This window comes from Ammospiza nelsoni, chromosome 24, assembly GCF_027579445.1.
Source record: "Ammospiza nelsoni isolate bAmmNel1 chromosome 24, bAmmNel1.pri, whole genome shotgun sequence".
Classification (NCBI taxonomy): domain Eukaryota; kingdom Metazoa; phylum Chordata; class Aves; order Passeriformes; family Passerellidae; genus Ammospiza; species Ammospiza nelsoni.
In genome coordinates, this window is record NC_080656.1 from 5,742,671 (window position 1) to 5,756,031 (window position 13,361).

At 46.1% G+C, this 13,361-nt stretch overlaps 1 protein-coding gene across 3 annotated transcripts in view; it reads right to left on the reverse strand.

Moving 5' to 3' along the window:
• Nucleotides 1–6,371, reverse strand: part of ARHGEF12 (Rho guanine nucleotide exchange factor 12) — a 92,602-nt gene extending 86,231 nt beyond the window's left edge. For all 3 annotated transcript variants that reach the window (XR_009419966.1, XM_059488479.1, XM_059488478.1), the window contains exon 1: nt 5,661–6,371. Coding sequence is in view for 2 of the 3 variants with exons in the window: in XM_059488479.1 (XP_059344462.1) it covers nt 5,661–5,692 (32 nt within the window). In the remaining variant the exon portion in view is untranslated. The remainder of the gene's footprint in view (nt 1–5,660) is intronic.
• Nucleotides 6,372–13,361: the final 6,990 nt, after the last annotated feature.

A 13,361-nucleotide genomic window follows, 5' to 3' on the forward strand; every position in this document is an offset into this window, starting at 1 on the left:
AGCAAACTCCAAGGGCAAGCTGCACTTTCCTTCTCAAGCCAGGACAGCACTGAGTCTATTTTATTTTTGCTGCTAAATTCCTGCAGATACGGAATTTTGAAAATCTAAAATTGTAGGAGCCAACATCCCGGTCCCTTTCCTAATCCATCCATTTGAAATGTTAAAGTGCATTTTTTTTTGCTGCTAAATTCCTGTAGATATGGAATTTTGAAAATCTGAAATTGAAGGAGCCAACATCCAGGTCCCTTTCCTAATCCATCCATTTGAAATGTTAAAGTGCATTTTTATTGCTGCTAAATTCCTGTAGATATGGAATTTTGAAAATCTGAAATTGAAGGAGCCAACATCTCAGTCCCTTTCCTAACCCATTTGAAATGTTAAAATGCCATTTACAGGAGTTCTGTGCACACCAGTGACCACCCACAAACTCCAAGGGCAAGCTGCACTTTCCTTCTCAAGCTAGGACAGCCCTGAATTTATTTTATTTTTGCTGCTAAATTCCTGCAGATGTGGATCAGAACTTTGAAAATCTAAAACTGAAGGAGCCAACATCCTGGTCCCTTTCCTAATCCATCCATTTGAAATGTTAAAATGCCATTAACAGGAGTTCTGTGCACAGGGAGAATTATACAATTGGGCTCACAGATGAAATATCATTCCTGCCTCCACCCAAATAATCACAACGCCCACAGCTCCACTCAAAACTAGAAAATCAAGCTCACCTCAGCTCCTGTCTCCAGTAAAAGCCCTAATAAACTACGCAACATCAAGTGGTAGCATTTGTGTCCCAGCCTGCAGCAAACACCCCAGACAGTCCCTCTCTTCTGCCAGCCCCAAGGACAGCAGAATAAAACAGGAATTTATGCACAGACTCTGTCAACTGCTAATTTCCAAACATAGCCAAGGCACAATGATGAAAAGCCCCACTCAAAGACTATTATTCTTTTTAATCCTTAGATGCCATGCTGCAGCCCATTTTCCATAAATACTGGGTTTTACTAACTCTGCTAATTTAAAAAATGCACGACAATGACATCTAACTAAGGTGTGACTTTCTGTGCAGTTCTTACCCTGCTGAAGAACTGAAGAAATAAAACTCTTTTTTTCCCCACCATAGAGTCCAAGAATTCTCATTTACTACAGGGACTTCCAAAGAGCCAGAGACAGGGAAAGTGCATCTGAGGCAGATAAGAAACAATTAGAGTCTATTTTAATACCAAGTCAGGAGCAAATCACCAATTAAAACTTCTCAAGGGTAATTATGTGTAAATTTTACCTCTGCTGTTTTCCAATCATAGCAACAGAAACTACAGCAGGGTTATAAATAAAACTCATTTGCAAGCAACTGCAGAGAAGAGCCACCAGTTCCTCAGCGAGGTCCTGCAAAAAGCAAGAGCCTCCTTTCTTTTATTGGCCTTTAATAAACAGAAAGAAACATAAAGCAAGTCCTGCAGCCGTGCCATTGCTCAACCCTGAAGTGTGTTTGGAACGGTGACAGGAAGAAAAATACGGTTAACTCCGAGAGTGAAAAGAAATTAATGGCGCACAAATGTTTCTCCAGTGTCATAACAGGATACAGCCGAGCTCGGGCCGGCCTTTGGTGGCCAAGCAGAGGCTGGAAATGGCTGAATTTCAGAATTCCAGCCTGGCCCCAGCGTGGCCTTGGGAAGAATAAAGGCCTTATCTCACTCGGCCATGCACAGCACACAGCAACGCCCAGAGCTGGCCAGGAGAGCTCCAGAGGCAGGGAATGTGGGCACCCTGCAGCAGAAACAGGAAAACTCCTCCAATAAACCCTGCCACCCCTCAGCTGCTCGCAAATCTGCAATCCCCTCACCAAAAACAGCACCCAGCAACAAAAATCCAACCCAGCACCAGCGAGCGGCCAAAAACAGATTTTTATTTTTTTTTTTCGGGAAGTCTCACCTAAATGCAGCTCTGGATGAAGCTCAGTCACCTGACCGATTTTAGGATAATAAAAGGTCCCCTGGATGTGCAGATTTCCTTCCACTGACGAGCAAGTCGAGCCAGATGAGCAGCTCGGGGGTGTCTACCTCAAAGAGCTCCTCAGCCCAGCAAGATTAATGCCACCTTAGGAGGCCTCTGCACAAACACAGCCCAGCCAAGGGAGGATTAAGTGAAGGGGGTGTAAATGTTTACAAACATAAAGGGGCAGAGCAATAAGGCTGCAGATGAAGAGTTTGATACGCTCCAATGGGCATCAGGACTATGAAGAAAAAGCAGCTGACAAAGTAAAAGAACATCCTGAGGGAAAGAAGGGGAAGTTCAACCAGTGTTTAACTCTCTCACATCACCCAGCAGCCGTGCGAGGCACCGCGGCTCTCCTGGGGCACGCTGTGCTGATGTGTTTTTAAGCCTCAAGTGCTCTTTAGGAGATAATTTTTTGTGTTTCTGCATCCTTTAGGTGCTCCCCAAATGCTGCTGGGTGCAGTGTGTGTCAGGAGCTCCTCCACCAACTCAGAGCAGCCTTTAACATCTGCTCTGCCTTTTTTATTTAATGCCTGATATCCCCCCACTCCCCAGGCACTCACTTGCCTCCAGACTGAAGGCACTTGAAGAAAAAGACACCAGAAATCGATGCTGCTTTGGGAGTTCTGATAACAGAATCCTGCTTTGGGAGTTCTGATAACACAATGTGAGCATAACCACTACCAAAACTAGCTGGGTTAAGGTTTAGTCCACAGAGAGAATGAGCCCAGACACACTCAGATATGAGCTGGCCTGACTGCGTTTCAGCAGTGCCAGACATTAAAATCCATTCAACTTTCCTGGGAAAGAGAACAAAAATTAAAAAAAAAAAAAAATTATATAAAAAAAAAAGAAAAAAACAAAAAGGAAAGGAAGGGACTTAATAAAAACATCAGTTATCATCCTGGCTCCAAAACAGCATTAGAAATGGCCATTCATACACTCCTAATTTATATATTTATATAAATATATATTATATATTTATAATTTTATATATTCTATATATTTATATTTATTAGCTATAAATATATTTGTATATAGTATATATTATATATGTGTATGTAGATTTTTATGTAAACATGTATAAAATTATATGTAAATTTATATATTTAATGGTAATCATGACATCATCAACAGATCTAAAATATGTCAAGGACGAGAAGTGCAGACTGCACGAGGGAAATGTGACAGCTGTCAAATCACTGCCACCTTAAACTGCAGGGATAGCAAAGGAAATATCTGCTGACTGCAATGTGGGTTTAAGCAGCTCTATATATGCAAAATGCAAATATGTAAAGCTAATATGGAGGAAAATCCAGGCCCAAGCTGCCCTATTATATTCCTAACGCCATCTGGCACGGATGCAGGCTGGGTTCTCCTGGTTTAAGGCAATTCCCATCTCAATCCCACCAAGGAAGGTGACTGACAAACACAAAGGGAATTGGACATGTCAGATGATTTATACCACGGAGGTCTAATGACAGTGGAAGCATCAATATTATTCCTATGGCACCTGCTTTGCATTCTGAGCTCTAGAGGCAGAATGAAAGAGGCAACACAGACTCTCCCCAGGCCTGAAGGGAAGGGCAACATTCTGCAGGGACAGGAGTGATGAAAATCCATCCTCTGCAAACGCTGCACAATGCTGGGGATGGAGAGGGATGGCAGAGATGGGAACAAACACCAGCACCGGGTCTGGGCTCCTGCTGAAAGGTTCAGCCAGGGAATAAACCAGAGAATCACCAGAGATTGTCTGATTGGGATGGTTTGGGCTGGGAGGGACATTAAATCCCATCTCATTCCCATCCCCTGCCATGGGCAGGGACCCCTCCACTGTCCCAGGGTGCTCCAGCCTGGCATGGACACTTCCAGGGATCACCATCATCATGGTGACACCTCATCACCATCCTCACAGGGAACAATTCTGCCCTAATGACCAACCTAACCCTGCTCTGAGTTTGAAGCCATTCCCCCTTGTCCTGTCACTCTAGGTCCATTAAAATAGCCTCTCTCCATCTTCCTTGTCGGCTCCTTCAGGTCCTGGCAGGCCACAATGAGGTCACCCCAAAGCTTCTCCTCTCCTGGCAGAGCCACGACCATGACTCTGCACCCCAGAGCTTCAGGCCAGAGGTGAAAAACAGTGACAAGAAAAGATCCAGTTCCTCCACATTCCCCCAGAAATCCCAGGGCTGCGGAGACAGCTCCTCACCTGCCACTAAAAGCCTTTTGATCCAAAACCTTAATGGAACACCAAACAGAAACATCCTCCTGACATGACTGAGAGCAAAAGGAAATGAGACTTTTTTTTTTTTTTATTTGGCTGCTCCAATTCAATAATGGAAAGTATTTTGTTTTACTAACAAGTAAATTAAATTCCCTGTTCTCGTGTTTTTCCTTTCCATGCATCACTCAGCTGCTCCCTGGGATGAAAATCCTGTCGTTCTTTTTGATATCCTGCAACTGCCACAAGACATATGGCCTGAAGTACGTAACAAAATCCTCACAAATCCACTGAAATGCCTTTTTACTGTCATTGCCTCGCCTGCTACACAGCAAAAACACCCTGCAACTCAAGAATCATTCACGCACTGCAGAAGAGAGAATTCTGCTAGGACAAACCACAGAATTAATTGCCGAGATTTAATACTGTGTGAAGAGTTGTAAACACAGATTGTACACAACTCTGAGCTGTCCTAGAGCCTTTGGACTGTGCTGTGAGGATTTTTGGAGTACAAAAAGTCTGGGTTTAAGTGAGAACCACATCAGCCTCTCTCCTGCCCACACCTGGAACCTAAAATTGGTAAACTCAAGCACCCAAAGCATCATTGCCCCATCCCAGCCCCAGCCTCGCTGCTGGGCCACAACTGCTTGGTCAGGAAAGGCCTTGGCCACACACATTCACCCCTTAACCACCAAACAGCCACCACAGAGATACAATAAAATACATTCAATGGTTTTCACAGCATACAGTGTCAAAAAAGGTATCTTTTCTTCTCATTAAAAAAAAAAAAATCTGAAGACACTCATTCCACGCGCATGTTAAAATGTTTCCTACTTAACTTTTTTTTTTTGTCACATTTTTCTCCCTTCCTCTGAACCACCCAAGCACAAACAAGAGCACTCCAGAGGTAATGAAAGGCACCTGCAGAGCAGTCCAGAGGCCCGAGCAGGTATCCAAAGGCAGGCTCCTGCTCAGGGAAACACCAGCAGACATTCCTGCTTGTCAGCTATCCCTCCTGCCCTCACCTGGAGTGACCTGCCGGCAGTACTTGACCCAAGGAGACCCAAGTGCATCCTCAACGCTCTCTCTGAGCTCAGGTTTGAGCTGGACGCCGAATTCTGGTGGTTTCTGCTGCTCCATCCCCTTGCAGGAACCCTCGCTTTCGGTGTTCCCTGCAGCACCAGCCCATCCTGGGAGCTCAATTACCGCCCTGGCTCCTACAAAGTCAGCCTGGCAGGCCTGAAAGCTGCTGGACTTAAAATGCGTCAGTTTCAAAGCTAACCCAGTTGCTTTGACAGTCAGGACACCCTTGGTTCCCAGAACCTCTGATTAAATCCTGCTTTTGAGATCCTGTCTGTCACTGAAGCCAGAACACAAAAAGTACGTGAGCTCTGCGAATAGTCATACTTCAAAAAAATAAAAAAATCAAGAAATCTCATTTCATACTGACCTGTCCGTGATTGTGGACTGTGTGCCACTCATTGGAGCCTTTGGCAAGAAGTCGTATTATCCAATTTACATTTTACTCTTATTGCAGGAATATGAAGGAGGCTTTGCCCCTTACATGCACCGAGGTTCAGGATCCAGCCTTGCTCCACAAGAGGCATGCACAGAGGACAAACTCAGTTCAAGGGCAGGAGAAGGGAACAAAAAACCAAAAAAAAAAAAAAACAAAACACCAAACCCAATCCAAAACAACTCCAAAACTCTTCTTTGCAGTCACCCAGAATATCCAAACCACGGAAGTGGGGCGTGGGGGATAAAGAAAAAAAAAAAACTCCAGCAAGAAAAAAACTCCAACAACAAGAAACAACAAAACAATCTCGGCGGACTCGGCGGGGTTAAAGAAACCTTTTCAGAAGCGGCCGATGGTGCCCGTGCCCGTCCAGCCGGGCTCAGGGGCTGCGCTCGGGGGGCGGGCGGCGCTCCCCGCCCGCGGCCGGGCCCATCCCCGCTGCCCGCCCGCCCCGACCCCCGCCCGTGCAGCGCCCGCAGGGGTCGGGCAGGGCGGCCGCCTCTAGGCCCGGGGCTCCATCCCCCGCCGCTCCGCCTCTCGCTCCGGCCCGGGACCCAGCGGGGCGCTGCGGGCTGGCTCCGCTCCGCTCTGCTCCGCTCTCCGCGTTCCGGGCCGAGCCCCACCGCGCTGCGCTGCTCTGCTCTGTTCTGCTCTCCCGGGCGGTGCTGGCCCCGCTGCGCTGCTGGGAGAGGCGGGAGCGGCGCGTCCCGAGGAGCCTGCGCTGCGCTGCGCCGAGCCGGGCCGGGCCGGGCTGGGCCGAGCTCGCTCCTCCCCGGCGCCTCCGGGGGGCTCTGGTACCTCCGGCCGCTCCGCCCCGCCGCCGGATCCCTCCGCCGGCCGCCCTCCTCTTCCTCCTCTTCCTCCTCCCTCTCTTTCCCTTCTCCTCTTTCCCCTCCTTCTCCTCCTCCCCCGTCTCTTCCCCCGCTCCTCCTCCTCGCTCGCCGCCCTTCCCCCGGTGCCTGCCGAGGCCTTTTCCCTTCGGGAAGCGTTTTCCAGACCCGCGGGCTGTTTCCTTCCCTTCCCGTCTCCGCTCCTCCCTCACTCCGCGTCCCTGCCGAGCAGTTTTCCATCCCCCTGCGTCCCTAACCCGAGGAGATTTCCCCTTTTCTCTCTCCCTTTTTTCCCTTTTTCCCTTCTCCGTTCGACACTTTGCCGTGTCACCAGCGCCCAGAGCGCCCGCGCCTCCATCTCCATGGAAAATATGACACAGGCGAAACTTGGAGCAGAAAGAAAATAAATAAGCAGCGAATGAAAAGAGTAGAAGTGCCAGGAGCTGTGCAGAGCGGCTGTGCTGTTTGCTCCCAGGCCTTTCGTGGCTCTGTTGTCCAGTCCCGCATTTCCCACGCACGGAAATTTCATTTCAGGTTAAGGTCAGCATAAATCCAAGAAATTGATCCCTCCCTGTTCATTCCGGAAACACTGCGGCCGAGGGCCTGTTCCTGTAACCCTTCAAAAGTAGCAAAACATGAGCCACACGGGGTGTTTGGGCATTTAAATTTCAGCAGGTAAATTTCAGTGGATTTCCTTTCTGTCAGCCCAGCCTGAACACAAACACATGAGCCACGCGGAGTGTTTGGGCATTTAAATTTCAGCTGGCAAATTTCAGTGGATTTCCCTCTCCTCAGCCCAGCCTGAACACAAACTCAGCCTTGCTGTAAATCCCTGCTGTCCATGCCGTGTACAACACAGTCTGAGAGAGAAATTCCTGCCTGGAATCTGCACAGAATCCCAGAATGGTTTGGGCTGGAAGGGACCTTAAAGATGATTTTGTTCCAACTTTCCACTATCCCAGCTTGCTCGGACCTGGCCTTGAACACTTCCAGGGACCCACCACAGCTTCTCTGGGCATAAAGAATTATTTCTTTCCTAATATCCCACCTGAACCTACTCTCTGTCAGTGTGAAACCATTCCCCCTTGCCCTGGCACTATGAGCCACTTGGAAATAACTTATAATAATTTATACCTGAGAACTTCAGGAATAATAATTTATACCTGAGAACTTCAGAAAACTTCCATGCTACTCCTCCAGAAATTACAGCAATCTCTGGGCAACCTCATTACCCTCACAAATATTTTTTTTTCCTAATATCCCACCTAAATATGCTCTTTGTCAGTGTGAAGCCATTTCCCCTTGTCCTGGCACTATGAACCACTTGGAAATAACATCTATACCTGAGAACTTCAGGAAACTTCCATGCTGCTCCTCTAGAAATTCCAGCAAATAAAGAATTATTTTTTTCCTAATATCCCACTTAAACCTACTCTCTGTCAGTGTGAAACCATTCCCCCTGGTCCTGGCATAACAAGCCACTTGGAAATAACATCTGTACCTGAGAACTTCAGGAAACTTCCATGCTGCTCCTGCAGAAATCACAGCCCATGAGCAGCACAGATGTCACAAGCCACTCGGAAATAACATTTATACCTGAGAACTTCAGGAAACTTCCATGCTGCTCCTCCAGAAATTACAGCCCATGAGCAGCACAGATGTCACAAGCCACTCGGAAATAACATTTATACCTGAGAACTTCAGGAAACTTCCATGCTGCTCCTGCAGAAATCACAGCCCATGAGCAGCACAGATGTCACAAGCCACTTGGAAATAACATTTATACCTGAGAACTTCAGGAAACTTCCATGCCGCTCCTGCAGAAGTTACAGCCCGTGAGCAGCACAGCTGTGCAATGAAAAGCAGGATGTCTCCACTGCCAGCAATTCCTGCCCCCTCTGCACAAAGGAACTTGTGGAACACCACTCTCCCCCCAAGAGCAAACCGCCAGCAGACTGAAATAACCTTATTAGCTAATCCCAATCATCCAGGACACCACGCTCCTTCCCTTGCATTAACCTTGCCGGGTTGTTCTTCAAAGCAGGGATGCTGAGAGGTGGAGAGCGGGCTCCTGGCTGGGCACACAGGACCAGACCCTGCCCGAGGGCACGTCCAGGCTGCTCTGCTCCACCGAGCTGCGTCCTGCCCGTCAGGAAGCCAGCAGACTGTCTGAGCCCCCGAAGGATTTCTTGTGTTGTTGGAGTTCGCAGCAAAGAGGGGAAGCGTGGGATGGTATCGGTTTTTTTTACATGATGCTTCGCATGTATGCGCAGGGCATTCGTGCTTCCTTTTTTGGCTTCCTTTTGGGGGGAAAATAGAGGCTTGGGGAGAAAAAAAAATAATAAATAAATGAAGTGTGGGAGTGCAAGACAAGCAGCCGCGTCTGCCTGTCCTTCTGCAGCTGTGTGCAATGCAGTCATCAGTGCTGATGAAGTGACTGAATGCCTCCATATATCTATATTTATTTATTATATATCTCTTTATTGCATCTCCTCTGCAATAAATCCCTCCCTGCTTTGAACTTTGGGAACATCGAGTACTGTGCCTGGAGAGGGGAAAGCTCCTGGGAGATCTGATTCCTGGCAGGCCCAGCATCTGCATATTAGGCCTCAATGCTTTTTTATTACTTTAATTATATTTTATTGTGCATGACAACATAACGAGAACAATTAGCTGGAGGAAATCCTAAGACAGATTCTGAAACTGTAACTGCTTCTCTTTTCTGCAAATGCTGATTTTTTTAATTTTTTTTTTTTTTTTGTGGGAGCTGGTTACATACTTAGATTAAGATAGATGTCTATTTGTGATAATTCTGTTTCACAATCTGAAATATGAGGTGGGGAAATCAATAAGCAATTACAGTGTGCCCATTAATTTTTATCTTTTTTTTTTTTTTTTGAGCTCTGAAGTTGTGACTTTACACACAGAACCATCCCGTGGCAGGAGGGTTGGAGCAAGATGATCTTTGAGGTCTCTTCCAACACAAAACTATTTTGTGATTCTCTAATTAACCTCCTCAATCTGTTTTTAAGTCCACAACATAGCTAAGCAGGACCCTGAAGTGGAGGAGATTAATTCCTATAGATTAATTCTTATTTTGCCTTAAAATAAAGATCACATCCTTTAAGGTGCTTTAGAGGGGCTCCTGTAAAATCAGATTTATAGAGAAAGCGTTGAGCAAGGCTCCTTTGGCCAAATCCCCTTTTCCAGGCTCGCATCGAGGAGCTGTTGCCATCTGCTGGGAAAACCTCGAATGGCTCCTCTAACCTGAGCCCCGGGCAGGTAAAAGGTAAAATTTGGGAAAAAAGGAGCATTCCCGATTTGCACCGCTGTCAGCTCAGCATAAACAGAGATAAAAATCAGCAAAAAGTGATGCTTTGAGGTTTTAAGTGTGGATAAACAGTTCCTGGAAGCATTTTTTCTTTAAGAAATATTTCAGTTTTTGTTTCAGATTATCAGATTATTTCACTGAGCTCCACCACAAAAATCAAGTCCCTTTGCTCCTTACAAGTAATCAATTTCAAGTCAATGAAAGAATGCTCAGGTATTTTGAACTGTTAATTAAACTCAGCACAAATTGCTTTAAGGTTTTAAGTGTGGATAAACAGTTCCTGGGAGAATTTCTCTTTCAGAAAAATTTCAGTTTGTGTTTCAGATGATCAGGTGAGTTTCACTGAGTTCCACCACAAAATTCAACTGCATAAAGATGCTTTTGCTCCTTAAAATTAATCAATTTCAAGCCAGTGAGAGGATACTCAGGATTTTGAGCTGTTATTTATGCTCACTACAAGTTGCTCAGCCAGCTCCTGTTTTTCTGCTGCTTTTGGAAACCAACTGCCAAACCTTTACACCTTGGAGGGGAAAAGCACAGAGGAAACAATTCCCAAGTTCATTTCCCAAATATTCCCAGAAATTTGTGACTCCTAAGGAACACAGGACCTAATCCAGAAAACACAAATAAATTTGTGCTGTGTTCCACGTTTCTGTGCAATTTCATCTCCCCGCTTAAAATGGGCACCAGATTTTTCTCCCTACAATCCTGCACTCTGGAAACGCTGGTTGTGGGACACAAGGCTTTGCTGATTTTGAGACACAGAGTGCCTAATCTAGCAAAGCTTCTGGAGTGACAGCTTATTACAGCTCCTAAACCCGGATAATCCACGGGGCAGTCAGCATTTTTATAGCACTGAGCTTTCATTGCACATCAGCATAAGGAAAGCAGCAAGGACAGAGGAATCTGCTGCACATCCTGCCCTGAATCTCCTTCTCTTTCTCCATCCTCTGTCTGGGGTTAAAAAGAATGAGGTAAAATCTAAAGAAATAGAGAATATAATTTGAGGATTGTGGCACTGGAGAGATCTCATTCTGACACAAGACACAGTTCAAACAGCACTGCTGAAAATCTGTGTTCTGTAACATTTGAGAAGCTGCAGAAGCTGAAACTTCCTTCTTCCCATACAGAATTATCTACCTGCAAACCTTTATTACTTTACAGAAGCTTTTCCATGCACTTTGATCTGTTATATTCCTTCTTTTAGTAATTTTCTAAGGATCTTTTACATTGTTGACTTACCAGCTGCCAAGCTGCTCCTGGAATTTGAGGCAAACAGGGCATTGACTTCTTTGGGCATGGCAAACAAAAAATATCTACCTGTAAACCTTTATTACTTTACAGAAGCTTTTCCGTGCACTTTGGTCTGTTATATTCCTTATTTTAGTAATTTTCTAAGGATCTTTTACATTGTTGACTTACCAGCTGCCCCTGGAACTTGAGGGCATTGACTTCTTTGGACATGGCAAACCCCGTGGTATTAATGAAAAAGCAGATTTCAAAGACTTAAAATACTGCTCTTACATCAGTGCCTGGACTACTGCTGCAAGGGAATAAAGCTGTGAATATCAAAAAAAATCCATTTTTTTCAAGTAGAAATAGGGAGTTCAGCTACAAAGAGAAGGCAGAGGACTGATAAGGGAGGTTAATTTTACAAAGCTCGACTGCAGGGCCAGCAGGAGAAGCAAAAGGCAGGCACAGGGTTGCCTGTAAAGAAATAATAGGATGATAAAGAATGAAATTAATTGGGTGTAGAGGGGCAGATCTCACTTTCCACAGACAAAGCACATCTGACCACTGACAATGCCAGATCTCGTCACTTCTGAGGACACCACACCTGTGAGACATTGAAGCTCTGAAGCAAAGCTCCAGAACTCTGCTGTACTTTCTTCTCTGCTTCTGGAGCCACCTCAGAGGTTCAACAAAATCCCAGCACAAATTCTTGGAGGTTCTGAGACAAAAAACACCTCCAGAGGGCTCAGTGCTGCTCACAGCTGCTCCCCAGTGCTGGAGGGGTTTAAGCTGGACTTAAGGGTTACATGCAAACAGCTAAATTGGCTTAACTATTTATAGGAGCCAGGACTTTTGGTGTGCTGGATCTGTGGCCATCAGCAAGCAGAGAAGCTGTTTACCCACACACCAGCACAGGGCTTTGCTAGGCAATAATATTAATTTATGGTTGGGAAGGGATCACAGTGTGGAAACACAGGAGATTCTTCTCCCATGGCATCCAGGGCATGGAAAACAAAGGGAATATTTTTGCTCCATCCCTCTGAACCACTGAATGTTTGATTCAAGCTGAAAAGATTCTCTGAAAAGCCCTCCAGAACCATCCAGTGCAACCCATGACTTAAGAGCAGCACCCAAGCAGAGAAAGCCAATTCCTCATGTAGTTAAATAATCTTTATTTTTATAAAACATAATACAAAGCATCTACACCATTCACTGGTGGAACATTAGTTGCTATTACACAGTAATTCAGACACAAGTTATTATTTCACACTAGTTCTGCAGTTTCCTCTCACAGTTTGCTCTAGCCACTATGGACTAGCCTGAGGACAGGTCCCACCCTGTGCTCCACAGCTTGGAATTTGTACTTTTGGGCCTGTAAATCTATGCTGGAGCCCACTAAATGGGCTGTGAGGCCTTGCTGTGCCTCATAAAGCCATTTCTAATTGCCCTTTTGTTTCCTTGCTTACTTCCCAAAGCCTCAGAGCTGAGCAGTGCTCTCCTTCTTCCAACCACATTCAGAAAAGGGGGGAAACCATTTCTGCTTTCCCAAACTCAAACCATTGTATTTCAAAATCTCTTCAAACAGGTGATTCACAGATTCACTGCCATCCTCACCCACCTGGGCAGGTAACCCCAAAAAGCTGCACCCCAACCCTCAGCAAAACTCAGAGCCCAAACCACCAGGGCTGGTGGAAACTCTTCATGGTGGGCAGCTCAGCAGCAAGGACCAGGCTGTTTTCACCCCCAGGACCTGTTTGTTTTCACCCCCAGGACCTGTTTGCTTTCACCTCCAGGACCTGTTTTCCCCTGCATTTCTGCAGGAGCTGCTGCTGCAAGCCCTCATTCCCTGCCCAGGCCAGTGGCTGAGACACTTTTGGCTCCAGATTCCTGCAATCCTGACCAGGGAAAAGCCAGCAAACCCCTTTTCCTCAGCTTGGGGCTCCCTGTGAGGATGCAGCAGACTAAAATAATATTTTTCTAACCTTTATGAGCACGTCCAGCTCACTCCCTGTGACTCCTGCCCTTTAATACCTTTGCCAAACACCTCACTCCTGCTTTTGGGATGTTGGGAAGTGCCCAGCTCAGGTGACAACACTCAAAGCAACTTTTATACACGAACCACCCAGAATCCATCAAAGGTGGCTTGGTGCTGAATGGAAACACCCCATGAGGTAGGTAAGACTGCACCCACTTCCCAAAGTGGGTTTAAGTTGAGGCAAAAAGGCTCCTGGATGTGCTCAA